Source organism: Thalassophryne amazonica, chromosome 15 (assembly GCF_902500255.1).
Source record: "Thalassophryne amazonica chromosome 15, fThaAma1.1, whole genome shotgun sequence".
NCBI lineage: Eukaryota > Metazoa > Chordata > Actinopteri > Batrachoidiformes > Batrachoididae > Thalassophryne > Thalassophryne amazonica.
The window spans coordinates 69,941,809-69,967,715 of record NC_047117.1 but is presented as its reverse complement, the minus strand read 5'-3'; the positions used below and the strand labels follow the sequence as shown (position 1 = coordinate 69,967,715).

Genomic DNA, 25,907 nt, shown 5'->3' with positions numbered 1-25,907 from the left:
AGACTTTGGCTGAGGAGGACTATGTCAGTCATGGATTTTGTCGTGGCAATGAGGTAGGACTGTTTCATTTTCATGTTCTCTCAGGAATTCATAATTTCACTACATGCAATGTGATGAAAAAAATTGGGAGTAAATACGGTAGATTAATTTTAGCCCTCACCATGTCCTCTTTATTAATTAGTAAAGGTCATCTGCTGAGTAGTTTTTCACCTCTCTCATTCTAATAAAACTCATTTGTTGTCAAGTGCATGCCACAGCCATGCGTTATGTACTACAGTGACACACACAGAGTCAGCGCTCTTATCTGGACGTGGCGACTAATATAAAAGAGATGAGTGAAGCCAACCAGTGAAAATCCCTGTGGAAGGGAAAATCTAAACGTGTCAACTTTCAGTTACAGCAGTATGAATGTGTGTGCTGCCTGTCAGCACCTCTGGGCTTCACTCTTTGATGAAATGGCCTCTGAATCAAAAGCACCACATGCATACACGAGGAAACCCAGACACAAGTGGTGATGTTGCATCACCATTCATAGCTGAGGAGCAGAGAATTTTCTTTCAATAAAACTGATCAAATCTAGGCTTGTATCTGTTATTTAATAAACACTGGTGTCTTATGACCATTATGTGTCTTATGACGTACGCGCCTACATTTTGCAACTGGTAAAACAAGCAATATTTTGTGAATATATAAACACACAAAGCATGAACCTTCTGTGAAGTATGTAACTTTGTTTGAATATCAGGAACACGACTGATGAAATGTGTCCCTGCAGCCAGTGAAGCTCAAACATTAAGTCCATCTCATCCTACAGTAGTACATCTCACACTGATCACAGACATCCACTGTTGTGCCACTGGTGGTGCAAAATGTAAGAATCCAGTATATCAACTGGACAACACAATCAAATCTCCTCAAAATCTGAGTGAAAACATTGTAGAGTTGCTGCTCTGTCAAAGTTCCCACAAGTGAATTTCACAGCATGTCTAACATACAACATTTGATTGAAAACAATTTATTTACACTCTGTATGTCCAGATGCTCCCGCATCGTCTTGGAAGTAACATTCACTTCTTTGGAGGTACATCGTCTGAATAGTCCTCCAGAACACCAGCCATATGGTCATTATGCCTTTTGAATGTCCTCTTTCTCTGCATAGTCGGCCTCTTCCTCTTTTGAACTGGTATCTGAAGGAGCAAGGCATGCGAAAAATGTTATTTTATTGACTGAATTACGTGAACAGACTGGATGTGCATTATTAATTTTGGTAGTTGAAAAGAAAACCATACAGATGGAAGAAGGGAACACACTGACCACTTTCTTTGGTCCGGTTTCCTGCATGGAAGAGATCCCTTGTCTCTTCAAGTAGTCTTCAATTTTCTCTTCCTCTATGGAATCTACAGTAACGGTCCTCCACAGCTTCTGGAATTCTACAAATGAAGAGTCAAGTTGTAACAAGCACTGATTAAATGGTGAGAAATGTGACAGATAATAAGGTTCTAAAATACATTCTGAGTTACAGTAAAGTGTCTTCCGGTTACTTTTGGCATTCATTAAGGAAGACTGGCAGCTGAGGTCCCTTTGTTGGCAAGGAAAGGTTTCTGACCTTGACTCTAACAATGCTGTGATCTTAGAAGAATGCATGTGTACCTTAATTGGAGCACTTCAGAAGCTGAGTCAGGAGTCTGTGTCTGGTTTGCAATACTGGTGAATCAAGACTTAAGAGCCACACTTTGAATGACTTGCTGGACTCACGAAGCAGAAGTGTAATTGTGCAAAGTGTCAAACTTGTACAATGCATCTGGAAAGTATTCAAAGCACTTCACTTTTTCCACATTTTGTTATGTTACAGCCTTATTCCAAAATTGATGAAATTATTTTTTTCCTAAAAATTCTACACACAATACCCCATGACAATGTGAAACAATTTTTTTTTTTTAGATTTTTGCAAATTTATTAAAAGTAATAAATTAAGAAATCATATTTTGCAGTGAAGCTTAAAATTGAGCTCAGGTGCATCCTGTTTCCACTGAACAACCTTGAGATGTTTCTACAGCTTAACTGGAGTCCACCTAGGGTAAATTCAGTTGATTGGACATGATTTGGAAAGATACACACCTGTCTACATATAAGGCCCCATAGTTGACAGTGCATGTCAGAGCACAAACCAAACATGAAGTCAAAGGAATTGTCTCTAGACCTCTGAGACAGGATTGTCTCCAGGCACAAATCTGGCAAAGGGTACAGAAACATTTCTGCTACTTTGAAGGTCCCAATGAGCACAGTGGCCTCCATGATCTGTAAATGGATCTACCAGGACTCTTCCTAGAGCTGGCCGCTATCTAAACTAAGCAATTAGGGGAGAAGGACCTTAATCGTGGTGGTGACCAAGAACCTGATGGTCACTCTGTCAGAGCTCCAGCATTCCTCTGTGGAGAGAGGAGAACCTTCCAGAAGGACAACCTTCTGTGCAGCAATTCACCAATCAGGTCTGTATGGTAGAGTGGCCAGACGGAAGCCACTCCTTAGTAAAAGGTACATGGCAGCCCACCTGGACTTTACCAAAAGGCACCTGAAGGACTCTCAGACCATGAGAAACAAAATTCTCTGGTCTGATGAGACAAAGATTGAACTCTTTGGATGAATGTCAGGCGACATGTTTGGAGGAATCCAGGCACCATCCCTACAGTGAAGCATGGTGGTGGCAGCATCATGCTGTGGGGATGTTTTTCAGCGGCATGAACTAGGAGACAAGTCAGGATTGAGGGACAGACGAATGCAGCAATGTACAGAGACATCCTGGATGAAAACCTGCTCCAGAGCGTTCTTGACCTCAGACTGGGGTGACGGTTCATCTTTTAGCAGGACAATGACCCTAAGCACACAGCCAAGATATGAAAGAATAAAAAAGGAGTGGCTTCAGGACAACTCCGTGAATGTCCTTGAACTGCCCAGCCAGAGCCCAGACCTGAATCAGATTGAACATTTCTAGAGAGATCTGAAAATGGCTGTGCAGAGATGCTCCCCATCCAACCTGATGGAGCTGAGAGGTGCTGCAAAGAGGAATGGGCAAAACTGCCCAAAGATAGGTGCACCAAGTTGCATCAACAAAGTACTAAGCAAAGGGTGTGAATACGTATGTGCACTTATGTGCTTATGGATTCCTTTGTTTTTTGTTTTTTAATAAATTTGCAAAAATTAAAAAAATAAACTTTTTTCGTGTCATTATTGGATGAATTTAAATGGAAAACATGAATTTACTCCACTGTGGAATAAGGCTGTAACATAAAATGTGGAAAAAGTGAAGCGCTGTGAATAATTTCCAGGTACGCTATAGAGCAATTCATTCATCTCGGGGACATTCATGCCTCTAAGAGTTTTATCTGTGGGCTGTGACAGTATGCGAATGGCAATTGCTAGGGAAATCCCTTAATTTTGCGCGCCGTTCACTGGGTGGTGCTCTTCCCTCGCTTCACTCACAGGGCGTTGCAAGCACCATGCCTGGATTTTGAACTGTTTTCCCCTTTCAAGCACATTTTTGGACCAACATCTACGTTACAACTTCGTAAGTTGAAATATTCAACCAGGACTGCAAAATACAGGAATTTTCACAAACAACTTGAACAACTATATTTTGAAAGAATGACTCATTCTATTATTAGGGTGAATTCTGTTTTATTGGTTTTTTGGGGGGGGGGGGGGGGAGCATCTGTACAGAATATCAGACATAAATTTAAAAAGTTTAATAATCATCATCCTTTCTGTATGTGAACTGATTGCATACAACTTGCACTGATCTTTTTTTTGTTTTGCAGCCAGTTCCAGTTATTTTCAGCAGAGTTCTGACCCAATAAAATAGGGCTAATGTCTCTCACTCTGCCAGGGAGCTTCTTTCACTTTCTACAAAAAAAAACAAACAAACATGTGGCGCAGTCGTTCTGACATTTAACAATAAAAGTCCTGACTGCAGATGCTACTGAACTGAGGGAACTTGCAGTAACTCTGAGCATTTTTTGCTGAGACAGAATGCAATAAAAACCGTTCATATTACACTTTTGAGCTGGCTGGCACACAGGGTCAGTGACACCAAAGTTCAGACAGAGGCAGTTCCTGAGATGACAATGTCCACAAAAGCACACATGGACGCAGAGTTGGAATAAAGTGTGTTACATCAAGTTTTTCTCTTTATGCTGGTACAAACAGTTGTGCAATAAACATAAGGGGGAGGTGATGATCTAGTGGTTAAGCATTGGGCTTGAGACCAGAGAATCCTCGGTTCAAATCCCAGCCTGACCGGAAAATCACTAAGGGCTTAATCCCCTAGTTGCTCCTGGTGTGCAGTGGGTGCCTTGCATGGCAGCAGCCTGATATCAGGGTAAATGTGAGGCATTATTGTAAAGCACTTTGAGCATCTGATGCAGATGGAAAAGCGCTATATAAATGCAGTCCATTTACCATTTACATAAGAGCATGTATCATTTACTGTTGATGCCAAAGCTCTTCCTCGGGCTATAATGACTAGGCTTCATGCATCAGGAACCAGTGTTGTATAGTAACGAAGTAAAAATACTTCACTACTGTACTTAAGTACGTTTTGGGAGACTGAGTTTTTTTTAATTCAGCTTACTTTCACTTTTACTTCACTACATTTCCGACCTTAATTGCATACTTCTACTCCGATACATTTTCTATGCGCCATGCCGTTACTCGTTACAAAAAAAGAAAAAACAAAACACACACAAACACACACATGAAAAAAGTTGTGTTTTCACCCAGAGACACCACTGATTGCTAGTGACTGCAACGAAGTCAGGCCGATTTGTCATGAGGCATGTCCGGTAGGCTTTTCTGCAATTGCGCACTTGTCAGGAAAATGATCATTTCTCTACATTGATTACAGACCTGCAGCGGGTCTGTAATCAACTTTTCTGCAGCGCTGCTTTGCTTTGAACCTTGAATCAATCGAAGCAGTGATTATAACTTAAAAATGGGACCGATGCTAACGCGTTAGCATGTCTATGGCGTTTCAATGTTAAAGTTAGCATTAAGCTGTTCACATCAGCACGTTTGTGTCGTTTTCTGTATAATTAATGGCTCAGCGTTCGTTGTCATAAAAGAGTCAAATTGTAATTTTTTGTATTTATTTTTATTCATATATTAATAATAGCAAAACAATAATAGTCTACATAACAGACAATAATAGTCAATAATAATAGACTAATAATGTTACAATACAATTTTAGAGAAAGAGACAAAAATAACCTAATGAAACAAAACACAACAGAAAAGATAAAACCATGTAACAATGAAAATAAATAAATACATATAGAAATAAATAACTGTTTCCTGTGAACACCTAGTGAGTAGACTACTCTCATTTAGGTTTTGAAACCTTGTTTCTGAAGTGTTTTTGTGTGATGTGCACAATTTTCAGTATTTTGACTAATACTACCAGTCATTTACAAGCCTAGATAAACGTTTATAAAAAAGAAAAAAAAAAAAAAATCAGTCCATTTTTGATTATTAACATTTACTTGTACTTTTACTTTCAATACTTGAGTACATTTAGTTGTACATTACTTGTCAAACTTAAGTACAATAAATACTAGATACTTTAAGACTTGTACTTGAGTAGCTTTTCAGTCAGTGACTTGAACTTCTACCAAAGTCATTTTTTTAATGGGTATCTGTACTTTTACTTAAGTGTGATTTTCCGGTACTTTATACAACACTGTCAGGAATTGAGCACATTATTAATCAACAAATTAAAAAAGGTAAATATGTCACAGGTGTAGCCAGGATATATTTAACAGAGACTCACAGACACAACAATAAATAAGCTATATTTAAAGATAAAATGTCTGTTAAACTGTAAACTTCCATCCTTTCAGGTTTAAAAAAGAGTGAGAACAAGACCAGTCAAGAGTCTCACCTTCATCAATCACAAACTGAGAGTTCTTGTCATTGTAAAAGAGGACCTTCTTTTTGTCTGGTCTTGTCACAAACACGATCTGATCCCCCAAAGCCTGTGGAGAGTCACATGAACATTAATTTCTTGTAAGTAATTCATTAAGTAAGCAAAGTTTATTTATATTGCACCTTTCAAGATAAAATCCCAAACTGTGCAGTGACATAAAACAAATTAAATGCAAGCCTGTACAAATGGGTCTAGAGCTTCTCTTCACAAGTTTCAGCAGTGTCCACAGATCTCAGATGTAGTGGTAGTACATTCTATAGTTTGGGAGCCACAACCTCAAAAGTACAGTCTCCTCTGGTCTTCAGCCTTGACTGGGGGACCACTAACAGGTTTTGGTCCAAAGACTTCAGAGACCTGTTCGGTGGATAAGGGGGCAGCAGTTGACTGATGTGAGAGGCATTTAACCATACAGAGGTCTAAAAGTGATCACCAAATGGGAGCCAATGCAAAGATGACAGAATGGATATCACATGAGACCTCTTAGAGGACGTTGCAAGAAGCCTTGCAGCTGCATTGTGGCCCATTTGTAAGAGATCCAGAGAAGATTTACTGGAGCTAAAAAACAGCGCATTACAATAAATCAAACATGACAAAATAAAAGAATGAATAATAATTTCCAGCTCAGCTTGAGACACAACGTATCTGAGGTGGGCAATGTTCCTTAAGCAGAAGAAACAAGTTTGCACAAGACAGCAAACTTGAATCAAAGTTGAGAACCTGTTCAAATGTAACACCCAGATTTCTGACTGTTGAATGAACTGATGATGACGGAGAGCCAAGGTTCTTAATCACTGTGGGAACAAAGATGTCTGGGGCACAAATAAGAACTTCAGTTTTTGCTGTATTAAGTGACATAATTAGCAGCCATCCAGCTCTTTATGACATCGATACAGTTTTGAAGGACGGATACATTAACAACATTCTGGGGTGTAAATGAGATGTACAGCTGGATATCACCTGCGTAACAATGATATAAGACATTTGCAAATATACTCAAGATGTGTCCAAGTGGCAGAAAATTATGAAAAGTGATCAAAATTAATTGAAATATTGAATGTGGTAAATATGAATGCAGTAAAACATAGATTGTGGTAAAAATGAAAGCAGTAAAACTTTGAATGTGGTGAAAATGAAAGCAGTAAAACAATGTGGTTAAAAGTGAAAGCAGTAAATATTGAATGTGGTAAAAAAAAATCAAAAGGGTAAAACTGGACTTGATAAAAATGGAAGGTGTGAAGTACTGAACATGAAAATGAGTGATGTAAAAACAACATCTGATTAATATTGCCCCTTTGAAAATTAGAATAGTTAAATTTGGATGCCATTAAAATCACATTATGGTAAATATTAATCTTATAAATATTATGTCTTAAAAATATAACTGGCTAATTTAATTCACTGCCTCGATTTTAGCACCTCCACTTTACCCACTTCAATTGTATCATTCACCACGTAAACTGTGCAATTTTGCTCACTTCCAGTAGATCAGAATACAGCAGCAGCCACTGTGCGACAGTGGATATTTGTAGTCCAGAGCCACTGCGCATGTCGGAAAACAGTCCAGTGGCCTGGGATGTATTAACCATGAATTTATTAATACCAATTCTACTATATTCGTTTTATACACAAAATAAGTCACTTTGTAATGACAAAATAATTATAGTGTAATTTAGAAAAAATGACAGGCCTACAAATCACAACTTAGCATTAGCTTAGCACAGCTCCAAAGCTACAGACCTTCCTTTTTATTGCTTTGCTTTAGTAGCTTGTAGGTGTCATGTGGGTGATATTGGCAAACAGGTTACAGACTGTAAATACTTGAAAATTTTGTTGATGAAGTGTCAATAGTGAGAATGGTATGCTGTGAGTGTGGCGTGAAAACCATCTGCGGGTGATGAACAAGAGTATCTACATCTTGTAGCCCCTGGCAACAGCACAAAGTGTTTCTTCATATAACAGTTACACAGATTATGCCTGTTGTTTATCTGTTGCTCGGGATCTGGGACGAGACCTCTCTCAAAGTTGAACGGTTCAAATGCAATGCAATTTGCAAATGCTGCAAGGTAGTCATTATCACATATACCACTGATCAGCAGCAACAACTTTGACTTTCGTGGTAGTACACAATCCTCCCATTTTGGGCGCAGAGCTGTGGCAATACGCGCACGCAGAGGTCTCAAACTACTGCTGGAGTGACCTAAGTAAATCGCCCGAAGTTGACCCATGATTCCTCAAACGGAAGCGAAGATGTTTCCCAACAACTCATTTCCTGAGAAGCCTCAGCTTCACCTGGAAACCAGCTATTCTACCCCCCTCCATCTACGTCCATGGGACCTCCTGTAGAGCCGTTCGGTGCTAGCATCTTTGGCTAATGGCACAAATGGAAGCAACCAAAAGGGCACTTCACCAAAAAATGACAAAGGAGCATCATGATTCTTCAGAGAACCCTGAATATTTAACAGAACCTGACGGCTATATATCTAGCAAACAGCAAAACCATCATGCACCAGCAGGAACAGCAACATCAAAACAAACACAACAGGTAAACGGGCAGCAAATACGGTTTTTGTGTTGTGGAGATATCATGGCAATCCATTAGAAACGTCAGATTCAGACTAGCCCTGTTTAGAAAGGGCGTGATGGAGTCATTGGATGATGTGTTTAACGTACACCTTTGTTACCTTAATAGCCTTGGCTGCGTTGGGCAGCCCCTCCTCAACGTCGTCCAGGTGCACTCCACCCAGTCCATCCAGATTGTGTTTATCCAGCAGCCTCAGGAGAGCTTTCTTGTCCTTTAGGTTGTATTTTGGCTTAAAGCCATACTTCCCATCACGCACCTCGATTTTTGGGTTGCTGACCAAAGCCTAAGATTACCAGAGGATGAGTAAAAGTTTGGAGGAAACCACAAGATTTAAATGTTGAAATGCATCAAAAACAATTCTGCAGTTTGTGAAATAAACCAAAGTATTCACAGTATCATCTTAAACCTGTACAGGCTTTCAAATTTCACAAAACAGACTAGATTTAGTTTCTGCCAAACCCAAGCATTATACTATCAGTGTATTTTTGAAACATGTTGCAAAGTTACACCTCATTTTAATAAGGGAACATATTTACCTGGGGGGGGGGGGGGGGGGGGGGGTGGTTCCCATAACAAATATTTCATTTTCCTTTTAACGCCATGTGCAGTGTATGCAGTTTTGAAATGACCAAAGATTACCTCTGAAAGCTAACATCCAGAAGATATCTTGTAAATCACTTAGAGGTCTTATCTGGTTATAAAAAAAAACAGCGTTTTTAGATTTCTGTTTATTTCTCACTAGTGTTTTACATTTCATTTTATACAGAAATAAGCTGTTTCAGCACATTTTCTGTCATCTTGGTTTATTCTGTTTATTCTGTAAACAGCCAGCTGACGTCACCGTGTTTTTCTCTACTCTGACTGGCTGGTGCCATGTGCTTCCAAGCATTCCTCGCGCAAATTGGTAAAAGCCCCCATATGATCTATGAGATGAGATGAGATATACTTTATTGATCTCACAGTGGAGAAATTATGTTTACACTATGACCTTGCAATCACAGACTGTATGGGCTGCTACCAAACATAGTTCAAGGCCATCTGCTCATTTGAAATTTTGCCCTTCAGGGGAACTACAGTATTTATTAATTTTTTTCCAGACAGCATGAATTTTGATCATACTGGCAATGTCATATTATGAACCCCTTATTTAAAGGCTAAGGGATAAAATTACAGTGGTGCCAAAGAAAACCTGCTAAATAAGAATGCAAATACAGCTGCTCTGCACCAGAATTGTGCTACATAAGTGTGTGTTGACAGATAAGTGTCACAGATGATTTACTATAATGTAAATATGAGGATTTTAGGCATGTGAGAGTTTATCACAATGCTGCTGGAAAAAGTGCATTCCTGAAACAAAATGTTAAGAGCACTGAAGAAACAAACACACCTCTGTCATGAGCCAGTGTTTCTGCGTTGGGCTGATGTCTAGAAGTGTGGTCTCATCGAGAATCTCTTCTAGGGTGAGAAAGTGTGTGTCACCCTTCTGATGCCTCGTCTGTGAAAAGCACATCAATTTAATAATAAAACAACAAAAACATGGCAATTCATAGAACCAAACATCGACAGCTATTTTGCACTTTAACCCAACTGTCAGTGTTTTACACCATTTAAAGCTCTGCGAATTTAACAGATGGTGCAAAAAAAAAAAAAAAAAAAAAAAAACAGCAGGGGAAGGAGTCAGTGAGCTTGTGTGACAGCAGACGCACAGAATAATAAACAAGCTGTTTGCTAGGACTGGGTGATATGACTTAAAATCCCTATCAAGGTATAAATTGAATCCCTTCGCAGTAACGTGATAACTTGCGTTTAAAAATTATAATGAAAGTGTTTCTGAATGGGTTATATAGTCCCTTAGCAAACCTAAATTGATAAACAAATAAATAAAAAATAACAACCAAAAAACAGAAACAGATATAATGTAATTTTGAGAACATTTATTGTACAAATCTCAAAATTAAAACTCAGCACTTGATGGTGCAAAATAGTGCAAACGAACACAAACACCATTTTTATAACTTAGAATGCAAATATAAATTGTAAATTTCCAAAACATGAACAAATGTAGCAAAAAAATTATATACAACTATTTACAAATACATTATTTGTACATTATTTGTACTGTATAATAATGATCACAAGCCAGCAGATAATCCTTGGAGTGGTTTGTACTTTATTATACACAAGAATTTCCTAAATCAGTAAACCGACCAGAAAATTTGGTGAAACGTTCTAGAAGAGAAGAGACTTACCTTCATGTAATTTACTATTTTCGCCAGACAACCAAACTTGTATCCAGAGCTACCTTTAATTTTCAAGGTTCCACTACTGGATTCTGTGTGGAGAGACAGAGATTGATTAGATAACCCTTGTCATCGAGATCACAATATTACTTTTACTCATCTGTGGGCTGATGGGTGTGTTAGTCTAAAAATGAGGCGTGGTCAGGTGCAAAGGGGAGCACATTCCTATTGTCAGTCATAAGAAAGCCTCTGTACGTTCCATCACAAAAAACATCTCTAAAGTTGAGTGCTGTATTTAAAGAAGTGCAAAACTGAGACGTGACAATTAAGTGCGTTCATAACACACATGAACTCTGCCTGCACGTATCACTGTCAGCAGTGAGTTATCGGTGTGATGGCGTGTGTGTTCTGGTAATCTGGTGATAAACGAAGGAATTAAAATGCAGCCGTGTTCAAAGCTGTCAGACCTCACTGACACGCACATTTGGTATCTGTGATGTGACGTTACACACACACACACACACACACACACACACACACACACACACACACACACACACACACACACACACACACACACACACACACACACACACACACACACACACAACCATTAAAAGGAAATAATATAAAACTCCACGCTGCTGTTTAACTGCTTCACCTCAGGGAGCTATGGTGACCACTATCTACTTCCAAGTTTGTGATAGTTCATATTAATTTGTTAACTCATTGGAAATACATCCTCCCCTAATGTCATTCTCATGTCCCAATGGATCTCCTTCAGAGACATTCCCATTTTTGTGAGATACTGAATCAGAGCACATCCACCAGCTTTGTCCATTTTGCCAATCAAAATTTTATCCATTCTTAAGAGAAATGTTGGTTTCTCAGAATGCAAAAGATGGGGACCACATCCTACTTTCTCTGGGCCAGGTTCAACATTTTTCAGCCACCCCTCGTACCAAAGTTTTGGTGGATTTGAGCCCCAGCTGTGCGAGTTTCAGTGTGTCCTTCAACAAAACACTAAACCCCAAGAACTGCTCAAGGTTTGGGCAAATGTCCTCCTCATAAACATGGTAAAAAGTTAGACACCCCTGCAAGTCTGGTGTGCTTGAGGTTTCTTCATCAAAAAAGGCCTGAGGGAGGTGTTCCTTACCACTGTTGCCTATGTGCTTGCTCAAGGCCTTACCCTTGTAAAGCGCCTTGGGGCTACATAAATAAACTGAAATGAATTGAAACAGATAAACATAAACCTGAGTGTTAAACTGAACACAATCCTCATAAAATACTGGAGGAAATTAAGATGACCAGATTACTATCATATGCGCCGTATGACAGTAATCTGATAATCAGAATTTGAGGCTGGGCCAATGGGTGAGATTCTCGAGTCCAGTCACGCTGTTCCCATGCATGAACAGTGAGGTCTGGACAACATCAGCCAATCAAAACCGTAAACAGATGCACATTCATTAATGATTCATTGTGCAGGCCGGCACTCCTGTATGGGCAGGACAGTGAAAGACCAACAGGCTGCGCTGACAAATGGTGCGGTGGCAGGATGAAACGCAAACAGCCAATGACGCGGACAAGAGCGTGCCGTTCAGACGAGATGTGAAGAGCTGCAAGGAGTGGCGGAGGGAACCAGGGAGCATGCGAGTGAAGGCTGGAAGTGCATGAGAGTGCTAAGCAGGAAAACGGGTCGTGGAGAGAACGCGGGGGGAGGGAGACTGAGGAGGACGGCAATCGGAGAGGGGAGAGTGCATCTCTGGACTTGCATCTTCTGAAGACTGAGCCAGACACAGGTGAGACGGCACGTTTCTTCAAATATGCAACAATTCACAACGCTAACTGAAGCTACAGAATGCCAGCTGGCTGAGACTGTGGTGAGCGTTTTTATTTTGAGAGACTAATGTGTTATTTTTAGGGCAAATCAGAGGCTAGAATTCAAAAAATCCATTTGCATCAACAAAACAGATTCAAAATCACAAGGCACTGCAACATATAGAAACTGCATGAGAAATATGTCATTTATAGTACACCAGTAAGCGCTTCATGACACTGAGGCCAAGATTCAGGATGCACACTGTGGATTAAATATATACGAATGCGTGTCTGTCCTTTTCACATGCGTCGCATTATGCACAGAGACGTGACTGTGTAAAGTGCAGCTCTGAAGACAAATCAATGAGAGAGGAGCCACTCAGATATTAGAGTCTGTCAGAGCGGCGTCCATTCTTATAACACCTTTAAAAGCCGGGGTGGGTGGGGCTTCATTTAGTTTGCCATAAAGTGGTGTAGAGAGCCGATCTGTTTTATAATACACGGTGAGAGGAATCCGTATAAGAGCTTGTTGTTTCCACGGCAACGAACTGACGTGAAATTGTGTCAGCTGGGCTTGAAATGAGAGGATACTGAGAAAGAAGCCAAAGCTAATCTGCTTCATGAGACCACAAATGTAAAGAAAAAAAAATGAAAACGTAGTTAAAGTGGACAGCTTTTACCAGCTGCAGTTTACATCTCATGATTTCCGACTCTTGCCGAGTGGCCTGAGGTTATGTAATCACAGACGTCTGCATATCTGTTGGTCAACAAGACACCTCAGCATTTTTGGAGGGAGACTGCCCTCGAGTCACGAATGCTGGATAAAATGTTTTGAGGTAGATCCATGTATTTATACAGCACAGAATCAAAACATAAGCCATCTGAAGGTGCTATACATGAGCTAGGTCAAGACCCTGCACCCACGTGAGCAAGCATGGTGTGTTTATACATTTAACGAAAGAGATCCGCACAGCCAGTTAGCTCCCAAGCAAGGATCTCTTTTTCGTTTTTTGTGCTATTCCTTTACTTGATCCTGCACGCCAATACAGACTCGGATGTGCGTGTCATTTCATTATTTTGTGTTTATACATTTAGACATTTCAAACTGAATTTCTGCAGAACCACTGATCGAGGGAATGAGGTGGATGGGGCTACATTTTGAATCGTCGCTAAAATTTTGACACAATATCTGCCGACATCATTTTATTTTAAACCTGAAACATTTAAATTATTTATTGTCCTTCAGATGCATCACCTCAGTGTATCAGGGGTATTTTTTGACTAGAAACTACAGTATAATATCAATTTTGAATAGAGGTTCTTTTTTTTTGGCTGATCCCATGAGGCGGTGCCACAGCAGATCATTCATCTCCATTTCACCCTGTCCTCTCTATCACACCAACCACATCCATAAACCTCCTCATTGACCTCCCAGTTATCCCCCTACTTGCTGACTCCAACCTCAGCATCGTTCTCGCTATATACGCTGGGTCCCTCCTCCGCACACATTCAAACCAACTCAATCTCGTCTTTCTGACTGTCCTCCAAACTATCCCTCCTGTGCTGTCCCTCTGATATGTTCATTCCTAATTCTGTCCATTTTCATAACTTCCAAAGAAAATCGCAGTATCTTCAGCTCTGCCACCTCCACCTCCTGTCTTTTTGACCTGTTTTGAATAGAGCTGCTGACCTATTTAACATGAACTCTTTAATACTGTGCCAGGTTTCAACTATGGTTATCTGGGTCAGAAAGTGACAGATGCGTGTATGCTTGTGCATATGTGCATACACGTGTGTTCACAATGTGTGTGTGTGTGTGTGTGTGTGTGTGTGTGTGTCCACGTGAAGTCAGAGAGTCTGCTTTCATGAGGTATTTTCTGACACACTGAAATTTGAGGAAACAATAATTATCTGAAGATGTGGATAGAACATCTTGTAACAATTATTGACTTTTTAATATTTCACATTTGTTTCCTTTACATTTGAAACATCTGGCCATTTCTTGGCTGTTACCGGCCACAATAACCAACACAGGAAAAGAGATTTTCTTTCATTCCGTTTGGAATGAAATTTAAGACTAACGTTACAATAATCAAACAATCAAAAATATGAATGGTTGAGGGTTAGGGACAAATTTACCCAAATACTCACAGTACTGTAATATAAATATGGTTACTGGTTTAACTGCAAAATCTTTCCTGAAATCTCAATTTTCATTAAATGTACACTTCCCTGTGTCATCAGGTACATTACATTTAGCTAGTTGAAAGTGTCTCTGCTCTGAGACTTCCGGTGTCGCAGATGGAACGGTCCCCACAAAAAAACTGGTCCACCCTGCCTCCACTGCACAGGCGTCATTTCGGACCACAGCACCATGTCTGAGATGGAGTCTCTTCACCCAAAACAATCAAATTGATGAATGGGGTTATCAACCATCAGATGACAAGTTAAAAGCACTTAAATCATTCTAAAGTCAGTTTTAAGCAGAAACAAGGCCATTTTAAGATAAAACAAGGTGATATTCCGTGACGCTTTGAAATAACGGATGCCCATGGAATGCAACAGTTATCAGCCAATGTAGCTGCATCGCTCTGATCGCTTCCTCTGTCTTTTATGATGAAATTAGAGCCCGACCGATATGGATTTTTTGAGGCCGATGCCGATAACGATATTTGGATGAAAAAAATGCAGATAATCGATTAATCGGCTGACTTGCCGATGGCCGATAAATCAGCCGATATTATTATTATTTTTTTTTTAATGAATTAAATGTTCTTTTTTGGACCCTTAACAAAAAAGGTATTAGCTAAAAGCTGAAGCTTTGTCCTCATACTGATTAACTTTATAACAGAGAAGAATTTTCAAGTTCAAAAAATGCAATCAAGCATTAAACCTTTGTGAAATTAGCAAATACATATCCTCAAAAAGAGTTGTGAAATACATCTGATCTTGTACCTCTTGTTGCTGCAACTTAGATATAGGTTCAGGATAAGGATATAGATCCTTATAAACTTACTTGTATGCTTTTGTCAGCAGATCAGTGCAGTGTGACGGCAAACTACGGGGGCCGGTGATGAACACATTTAAGCAGGGGTGTAAGCAGCTCTCAGATGAATGGAGTCAGAGCTCCATCTACTGGACAAACGGTGCAAGGACATTTTACATTGCTGACACAAACATTATTTCAGTAACTGTTCTGTTTATGAGAAATTATCGGCGTTCTATCTGCAAAATTTCGGCCGATAGTGAGTACTTTGAAAAGGGCTTATATCGGCCGGCCAATATATCAGTCGGGCTCTAGATGAAATAATGCTGAATTTATGTGGAAACGATTGTTGTACAAAAGCTTCAGATATCTGTCATTGAGATGTAATGTATATGAAAAAAGACACTGCCATTTATTTTGCTACAACCCCTGGCAATAATTATGGAATCACCGGCCTCGGAGGATGTTCATTCAGTTGTTTAATTTTGTAGAAAAAAAGCAGATCACAGACATGACACAAAACTAAAGTCATTTCAAATGGCAACTTTCTGGCTTTAAGAAACACTATAAGAAATCAGGAAAAATAATTGTGGCAGTCAGTAACGGTTACTTTTTTAGACTAAGCAGAGGGAAAAAAATATGGACTCATTCAATTCTAAGGAATAAATTATGGAATCACCCTGTAAATTTTCATCCCCAAAACTAACACCTGCATCAAATCAGATCTGCTCATTAGTCTGCATCTAAAAAGGAGTGATCACACCTTGGAGAGCTGTTGCACCAAGTAGACTAACATGAATCATGGCTCCAACACGAGAGATGTCAACTGAAACAAAGGAGAGGATTATCAAACTCTTAAAAGAGGGTAAATCATCACGCAATGTTGCAAAAGATGTTGGTTGTTCAAAGTCAGCTGTGTCTAAACCAACTAAACTCTGGACCATATACAAACAACATGGGAAGGTTGTTAAAGGCAAACATACTGGTAGACCAAGGAAGACATCAAAGCGTCAAGACAGAAAACTTAAAGCAATATGTCTCAAAAATCGAAAATGCACAACAAAACAGATGAGGAACGAATGGGAGGAAACTGGAGTCAACGTCTGTGACCGAACTGTAAGAAACCACTTAAAGGAAATGGGATTTACATCCAGAAAAGCTAAACAAAAGCCATCATTAACACCTAAACAGAAAAAAACAAGGTTACAATGGGCTAAGGAAAAGCAATCGTGAACTGTGGATGACTGGATGAAAGTCATATTCAGTGATGAATCTCGAATCTGCATTGGGCAAGGTGATGATGCTGGAACTTTTGTTTGGTGCTGTTCCAATGAGATTTATAAAGATGACTGCCTGAAGAGAACATGTAAATTTCCACAGTCATTGATGATATGGGGCTGCATGTCAGGTAAAGGCACTGGGGAGATGGCTGTCATTACATCATCAATAAATGCACAAGTTTACGTTGATATTTTGGACACTTATCCCATCAATTGAAAGGATGTTTGGGGATGATGAAATCATTTTTCAAGATAATAATGCATCTTGCCATAGAGCAAAAACTGTGAAAACATTCCTTGCAAAAAGACACATAGGGTCAATGTCATGGCCTGCAAATAGTCCGGATATTAATCCAATTGAAAATCTTTGGTGGAAGTTGAAGAAAATGGTCCATGACAAGGCTCCAACCTGCAAAGCTGATCTGGCAACAGCAATCAGAGAAAGTTGGAGCCAGATTGATGAAGAGTACTGTTTGTCACTCATTAAGTCCATGCCTCAGAGTCTGCAAGCTGTTATAAAAGCCAGAGGTGGTGCAACAAAATACTAGTGATGTGTTGAAGCGTTCTTTTGTTTTTCATGATTCCATAATTTTTTCCTCAGAATTGAGTGATTCCATATTTTTTCCCTCTGCTTGGTCTAAAAAGTAACCGTTACTGACTGCCACAATTTTTTTCCCTGATTTTTTATAGTGTTTCTTAAAGCCAGAAAGTTGCCATTTGAAATGACCTTAGGTTTGTGTCATGTCTGTGATCTGCTTTTTTTCTACAAAATTAAACAACTGAATGAACATCCTCCGAGGCCGGTGATTCCATAATTTTTGCCAGGGGTTGTATTTTGAACTGTAACATTAGAAGAAAAACAAGAATAAAATCCTACTTTCCAAATCTTGGTATATTTAAGACTTTTGAAAAACTGATTTGAGACATTTGATTCAGGACTTATTTTTAAATTAACAAACTGATTTGAGACATTTGATTCAGGACTCATTTTTAAATTAACAAATTCAAAGCCATTTAAGACTTTCTAAGGACCGGGAGGAGTGCTGTGTATTATTTATCTATGGTAGCAAATCTTCTGTGATGAAATACCTGAATTAACCAACTGACCAACCTGTGTATTGAAGAGCCAAGAGATATGTTTATACATGTAACAGACATGTGATCTGCGTGCATATACCGTAATAAGCCCAATTATCCTGCCTTAAATATGTCAGATTTGATCCATTATATAAAAGTTGTATCCTAAAAATTTTCCTCTCAACACTTGGTCTTCTCCTACCCTTATTCAAAAATATTTCATCACTACAGAAACAAGTATTTTCCAACCTTGTCTTTCCACCGTGTTCTCCCTCAAGCCGGCACCACTACCTTGCACTAATGGCCACAACCTGTCACAGGCATTAATAAACTTTCTCCTTGTTTCTGCTTCTTTCAGACAGAAATCATGGCCAATCTCACAACCATCATGCACCCAAGTGACCTCCCCTGGCACCTGGAGGCCGCCCCCCTGGCACATGTGGCTAAGCAGGTTCAGGAAGTCTACCCATTTCATGATGGCTGGAATGTGGCCTGTTTCATCGTCCTCCTCCTCTTCATCCTCACCGTGTTGTCACTAGCTGCTTTAGCCGTGCTCTACGAGTTACTGGACTGTGGATGCTGTGCCAAAGGGAAGACGCATTGTCAGCTACAGGAGGAGGAAACTGGAGGCTTCAGCAGGATAATAAGCGGCCTTTGTAAGACCCAGGAATCCCACACTGAGGTGGTATAGGGAGAGTAGGGAAAAAGAGGAGAACTAGGGGTTTCGACAGAGCTGGGCAACAGCACGGCTCTGAACCTGATCCCTTAACAACTGAACTTAAAACTGCATAACAGTGGTGCAGTTGGTTACAGTTTAAATGATGTAGAGGGGCAGAGACTATATGTTTCTTTACAGATTTCAAAGTCATTCTAAAACAACAGAGCTGAATTCCACGCGTCATCATTGAACACCACTGGACACTGCGGACACTTTAAGCCATCTTTTACACAACAATTCTTATGAAAAATAAAACACTAGAACAATCATCAAAATACATCATTACAGTTCTTCAATGAATTGTAACAGTGATGAAATTTGTAAACTTTTGCTGGACCTTTTATTATATCCAATGCAACATTGGATGGCTATACTTTGTGAACAACAACAAAACATATGCTCAATATTTGGGGGGGGGGGATCAATTAGAAAAAAAAATTACACAGTTCCTGCTGGAAGGACCCTTCCTTCTTTAACATGTCTAAAATTTCTTACAGGTGAGAAATGATGTTCAATCTGACCAGTGGTTTGTTCATTTTCTATTCTTTGGATTAAATCAATTTTCATCGCTCTGTACGCGCTATAAAGCGTTCCACATGTTCAGTGTTGTGGGTTATCTGACAAGGAGTGACACTTGAATGCACCACAGTGATGCAATTTATTTCATAACCACACTGTACGATTTCACATGCTTAACCACAAAATGCCTAATAAAGTGTCACAAAATTCTGGAGTTTCTTTTATTTATTTATTTTTCCAACTAACACAATGCACAAAATGAGCAGCAACTCACAGGAAGCTTTCCAGAAGATGACACTAAACTGCAAAACTGACCTCACTTTGTAAAATCTCAAACAGATATAAATTTATAGCCACAACCAAGTATGCGTGCCTACACAACTGTTGTAGTAATGGACAATATTTGACCTAATGCAAAGTATTCGTATACCATGAATTTATTGTTTGAGGTAGAAATGGGTGCACAAAGTGCAACCCTCCACTGCACTTATTGATATTTCAACAAACAGCAGTAGTCAAGAATCAAACTTTCGAATTTTTGGCTTATGCAGGCCACACAGTATTACATAAAGTGGTGTGCACACTTACCACGATTGTGTTTGGACCCAGAGGAGCTCTCCTTATCAGCTTTGACCTTCTTCTTGTGGGAGCCATGCTCAGACGCAGATGTTTTCTTCTCTACAGTGGGTGTGGACAGAGCTCTCTTCTTGAACAATTCCCTCTCCTTAAACAGAGCAGGATCCATCCTGGGTGACAGCATAAACACATTAAAATCACCTACAACTTCACTGAGACAAAAGGCCAAGAAGATCAAGAAATGACAAGCATGCTCTGCTAAACTAGTTGACCGCATATAGTGCTGACAATCCATTGCATATTGCAAGTTTCACTCAATTCTCCATATCACCTCTCGGGAAAAATGGACCTTGAATACATTGCATCATGGATTTTCTGCAGTTAGCTGAACTTCTCGTCATAAAACAGTAAAAACAGTTTCACTTCGCAGCGCCTGTATGTCTACATTTGATCTGATTTTAATTTGAGTTTATTTGGCAATAAAATTCCATACAAATACGTAAAAAGTACTGTCGAGGATAACACAAGAAAGCTTCCGATATAGATGCCTATTTACATTGTGGTCTTCAAATGTGGCAACATAAGTCATAAGGCAACATGTTGCCTTATGACTGCGATACGGTTATTCTAATGTGCACAGTGTTATCTCCAAATGAAACTATTCACCTGTTCCCAATTCAATTTGTTATGTATTTGATGACGATTCATCCTCACAATGCAATACGATTCAACATGATGCAAAGAAATTATACCAAAAATTAAAATAGAAAATAAGAAGCTCCAATTCAGTATTCGCATTCTTCAATTCTACTAGATGCATAGGGTTTGTTTTACTCCTTATAAGCAGCAAATTTACCACCTTCAACATTAAGGAACAGGAATCAGTTCCCTCAAATTTGGAACCAGTTTCATCACACTCTCAGAACTTAAACAGTAAATAGTAAGACAACATCACTCTCAATGAGTGACTCATTGACAGAGTACCACCTTGACAAAAGTAACTTGAGATACTTTACCAGTTTTGCCGGAGCTCGGTTTACAATCTGCAGCCTTGTCGATACCATTTAGCAGCACGACATTCTTTACAAACGACCTGCATCTTGTCAAGTTTCTAAACTTTTTTTTTTTTTTTTTTTTTTAAAAGCCAACGTATCTCCAAACGCCCGATTGAAATGTTTTAGATGCGTCAAAAAAATCTCTTTCAACTGCCTGCAGCTGTTCTTGTTGTGGTAGAAATGTGCTTTCTGGCTTCCGTCCATGTTCAAAACAAAACGCGGAGCAGTGATGGTGCATTAAATGCGCTTTGGAAAAACCTGATGCAAGCACGCAGCGAGTGATGCATCTCAATTTCACCCATCAACTGAATCGATGCACACTGAATGAATTGATACACTCGCATCGCATACGTTTGTATCTAGATACCGATTCATATCGATTAATCTCCACGTCTAGTGTACATGTGTTAACAGTTGCTTTCTGACTACAACAGAGGTTATAACGCAACCAGATAGTGACCTCCTACATTGGTTCTTAGGTCACTATATGCGATATGGAGAATTCCATAAACACATTTAGCAGGAGTTGCACTTATGAAATTATCAATGTCTTGATTATATGATGCATCAATCTGGGAGGAAAATTAAGTTCAGTTATGTCCCCTTGAAGATGATGGACCAGAATTACTTTCCTTCATGCACATAGTGATTTGATGTGCTGCCACCGTGTAATGTATCATTTAAAGCCACCAACCTCTGGACTTACAAGGAATTCACCGCTTTAAGAGTTCCACTTTCAAGAATCATGGACAGGTGGACAAGGTGATTGTTATATGCCCCAAACCTTTGCTTGGAGGGGCAATAATAAAGCTTTTGATTTCATGTTTGCTCAACGTGCAAGTGTGTCATTAGAGCTAATAAGGCACAACATTCTGATGCTGTATATGAGGAGCCTCTGAGTGGAACTCGAGCGATGTTGTTCAGCATGACACTAGTAAAATTCCTGGGCCTGACGCTCTACAACAGTTTTGTCTACTCCACATATGGGGCTCCAAATGACTTTCCACCCATCCCCTTCACAGTGGGTGTTTTCCTTCCAGGCCAGGGGAAACCTCCTGTACCACCTGGCCATGCTTACTTTTTGGGCGTTAAAGACTATGTAACTACAGATCAGTGGTGTAGTTGTCAGCGAGAAACTGAAGCCATTCCACTGTATGTTGCTTTTTAAACCTAATCTATTTCAAAAGATCTACCAAACACTTTGGTCTCTTGTGCATCCGGCACAAAGTGGTACACAACACAACATTCAAATCAATGCCTGTTTCTACCTAACACGGGTATTTGATGCCCAGCACTCTCTGACTACATGACATATCCTCATCTCTGCTCCCATCTCCTACGGAATCCCTCAGGGGTCCATTTTGGGTCCAGTGCTCTTCTGTCTGTATACACTCCCATTACAGGACATCATCAGAAAGTATAACTTCTCATTTTTATGCAATAACTCACAGTTGTACCGCTCCCTAAAATCTAGGTTTACATACATTCGCTTCTCAACTATCTTGAAGACATTGAAGACTGGATGACAAGTAACTTCCTCTGGTTAAACAGTGATTAAATTGAAGTTGTTATTTTTGGTCCTCCCAAATCCAAAAGCAGTTACTGATAAATTAGCTCATCTCATATGTCAAACCTTATGGAAAAATATTGGGTGGCATTCTTGACTTAGAGCTCTGCCTTGACAGACAGGTAAGCTTTGTTATTAAGAATAGCTTTTATCAATTAAGAATTTTGTCTCTTCTGAAATCTTTCCTATACTATAATGATCGATAAAAAGTAATCCATGCCTTTATTACATCATGACTGGATTAATGCAATTCCCGCTACTTTGGCCTTCGTCAGTCCCTATTAACACATCTGCAAATCCTCCAACATGCTGCTGCGAGACTGCTGATCGGTAGTAGGAAGCATGAACATATCATCCCCATCTTGGCCTCCTTACACTGGCTCCCTGTTATTTTTAGAATTCAGTTTAAGGTTTTATTAATTGTTTTAAAAGGCTTTTCATGGGCTGGCCCCTGATTATATTTCTGACCTTGTCCAGCCACACTTCGTCCCAGATTCCCTCAGATCCTCAGGCAAAGGTCTCTTCTCCATGTGCCGCGGTCATGGTTCAAACAGAGAGGCGACAGAGCCTTTGCGGTGGCCACCCCATGACTGTGGAACCAGCTGCGTACAGATATCAGATGTGCCCCCCGGCATTTATGCCTTTAAAACCAGGCTAAAAACACACATTTATTCTCTGGCTTTTCCAGCCCCCTAATTTTCCCATGCCTTGTTATTCTGTGTTTGTCCTTTGCTGTTCTTTTTATCCTTCAGTTTTATTATGTCTACGATAATCCTTTTTATGTTTATACTTGTTTTACTATTTATCTTTCTTTGTACAGCACTTTGGTCAGTGGAAGCTGTGTTTAAATGTGCTTTATAAATTAAATTTAATAACTTGCTAATAAAGGGACACACACAGCAACTGCAGAATTTTTGAGTTTTGTAGCTACAATTAAATAAATATAAATAAATAAATAAATATAACAGAATGCTAAAATACCCTCAGCTGTATGAGCACTGCCTTCTTTATAATTTGCAGTTGTTTAATTGGTATCCCAGTGCAAAGTGTGTATCTATCCATATACACATATAATTATACACTTATTATTTACATTAATTATTAAGATCCTATTGTCTTATGTACAATTTGTACATGTTCAATCTCTATTTTGTAACGTGATAATTTCACAAGGACCACAATGAAAGTAAGCATTTATGCTTTACTGTGTTGTCCTTGTATCATTGATGCATTCACCTCTGTATGTTTATACTGATGTTGAAGCCTTGAAGGATAAATTCAGTCAATCACAAATATTTTATTTACGTTTTAATGGGGTCTGCACATACTTGACCTTTTGACAAGAGCGGAATTTAGCTTTGAGTTAGCAGAAGTTAGCTTGCATGCTGATGTCCACAAGATGTCTTGCAATTCACTCCAGAGGTGTTCCAAAAACAGCGTTTTCATTTTTAAAAGTGCTTATTTCTCACTCGCTTTTACATAATTTATGAGAAACATGTTATATTTACACACAAATGAAGTGCACTTAGCAGCTAGCTAGACCAGCCAGTGATGTCACCATGCTAATGCCCGAGAAATGTCTTGTCAATCACTGCAGAGGTGTTATCAGGTTACAAAAACAGTGTTTTCAGTTTTAGAAGTGTTTATTTCTCCCTAGCTTTTACAGAATATATGAGAAACATGTTATATTTACACATAAAGCCGTTTTGGCGTGCCAGAGAGAACAGCCAGTGATGTCATGTTGCCGCTCTACTCTGATTAGCTGTCACGTCTCCCCTCAAAAAAATAAATAAATAAAAATAAATAAATAAATAAACAAATAAATAAAATTGCATGATTCATAGCATAAAAATATGAAACAATGTGACCTTTTGACCCCCAAAACAGGTCATGATTAGCCATCTTTGAACATGTCCAAGGTCTGTGTCCCAAGAATGTTTCCTGCGAATTTGAAAACTCTGGTAGTAATTGGACTGGACTTGTGCTGAGCACAGACAGACGGACAGATGCAAAATTTTCACAATACCCAATGGCCATATTTGATGGCCTCAGGTAAAAACTGTGCATCTTGTGCCTGTTGCATTATCATTTATGCAGTCTTACAGTGGAGTGGCACAGAGACGAAATTTCTCAAAAAGAAGAGGGAAAATTTTTAGCTACACTTCTTTCAAAGGCATGTGAGAAACTCAAGCCAATACTGAATCTGCTTTCTTGTGTGAAAATTCTGTTCTATTCCATCATGAAGTTGTGACCGGCAGCACAACAAACAAAAACTGCACTATGCAGTATCTTCCATCATCACCACAAAGTAATTACAGCAGTATACATGGTTTCTCCAATCACACCCACAGAAGCCTGTAACGCCGTCTGAGTTTCAAAAGGTGTTGTTGTGGTGGCTTCCCTCATGACTCTCCTTCTTTCATGATCAACCTGATTTCACAACTGCTGCTCAGAAAACCTGCAAATTACTTTATCCTGAATGCTTTAGGGTCAGGATTAGGTTCATTTATCCTGGAAGTCTTGGACAGCAGAATTCCAATATGGTCCAGGTCCAACTCCGGAATATTTCCCACGTACGGCTGTAATTTCCAAACAGGTAAAACACTCTTCTTCTAATCTTTAGCTGCTTATCCAGGATTGGGTCATGGGGGACTGGAGCCTATCCCAGCAGTCATAGGGTGTGAGGCGGGGTACACCTTGGACAGGAGGCCACTCTGTTGCAGGGCCACATCTCGACAAATAAACATATTCACATCTGCACACATACCTACGGACAATTTAAAGTTTCCAATTCACCTAACCTGCATGTCTTCAGATGTGGGAGGAAGCCAGAGCACCTGGAGAGAACCCACGCAAACACTGGGAGAACATGCAAACTCCACCCAGAAACGCCACAGGTGGGAATCGATCCCATGACCTTCTTGCTGTGAGGCAACAGCACTAAGCCTACGCTCTTCTTCTTAAAATAAATGAAATTACATATGGAACTCTACAATGAGCTTCACAGCTAAATTTAATCTCCATTGTCGTGGTGGATATACTGGTCAACAGAGTCTATCTGGCGGAGCTTTAGCTATCTGGTTCTTCTCTAAACGTACATTCAGTCAGACCTTAAACTAGTTAAGAGTTTGTTAATTAGTCAGTTCTTCTGACAACCACAATAGAAATAAGTTTAATGCTTTACTGTGGTATCCTCGGCAATTACATACACATGTATTTCATTGCCAAATAAATAAAGCAAAAACTCAGCAGACTACCTGCTACCTACTTCGTTTTCGTTTCCAAAGAATGTGGCGGGTTAGTCCAGGAGAAGCATCGAATTTTTAGTGAAACTCGACCAAAAAGAAAACACCTCCTTCAAAGAACGAGTGTTTTATCTTATGGTTTCAACGGAATGGTTTAGCGTTAGCTGATGAATGTTGAACCGAAATTACTGATATAAAACAAACGTTTCATTTTGGTCGAACAGCACTTCCGCTGCTAACTTCTTCGCCCTTTACTCTAGCAAAC

General features: G+C 39.5%; 2 protein-coding genes across 3 annotated transcripts; one reads left to right on the top strand and one right to left on the bottom strand.

Annotated features, from left to right (window-relative positions):
* Positions 1–1,005: 1,005 nt before the first annotated feature.
* gtf2e2 (general transcription factor IIE, polypeptide 2, beta) lies at positions 1,006–25,907 on the bottom strand. 2 transcript variants are annotated; one of them, XM_034187860.1, is made up of 8 exons: positions 25,655–25,907; positions 19,788–19,945; positions 10,808–10,890; positions 9,946–10,053; positions 8,659–8,841; positions 5,933–6,026; positions 1,315–1,430; positions 1,006–1,187 (listed from the first exon to the last, which is right to left on the bottom strand). In XM_034187860.1, the coding sequence occupies exons 2-8, from the start codon at positions 19,942–19,944 to the stop codon at positions 1,068–1,070; spliced, it is 861 nt and encodes a 286-aa protein (XP_034043751.1). In that variant the 5' UTR covers position 19,945; positions 25,655–25,907; the 3' UTR covers positions 1,006–1,067. The 2 variants fall into 2 exon arrangements, with proteins under 2 accessions (XP_034043751.1, XP_034043750.1); XM_034187859.1 differs by having other exon boundaries at positions 25,666–25,905.
* On the top strand, positions 12,488–18,924 carry smim18 (small integral membrane protein 18). The gene is made up of 2 exons (XM_034187863.1): positions 12,488–12,600; positions 18,321–18,924. Exon 2 carries the CDS (start codon positions 18,330–18,332, stop codon positions 18,651–18,653), a length of 324 nt encoding a protein of 107 aa, XP_034043754.1. The 5' UTR covers positions 12,488–12,600; positions 18,321–18,329; the 3' UTR covers positions 18,654–18,924.

Bases quoted from the DNA above. Each gene is read 5' to 3' on its own strand.
- smim18 (XM_034187863.1), top strand. From the start codon at position 18,330: ATGGCCAATCTCACAACCATCATGCACCCAAGTGACCTCCCCTGGCAC.
- gtf2e2 (XM_034187860.1), bottom strand. From the start codon at position 19,944: ATGGATCCTGCTCTGTTTAAGGAGAGGGAATTGTTCAAGAAGAGAGCT. The intron at 10,054-10,807 runs GTAAGTCTCTTC...TGCTTTTCACAG, and splicing joins AAATAGTAAATTACATGAAG to ACGAGGCATCAGAAGGGTGA. The intron at 1,431-5,932 runs GTGAGACTCTTG...CTTCATTTGTAG, and splicing joins TCAGTTTGTGATTGATGAAG to AATTCCAGAAGCTGTGGAGG.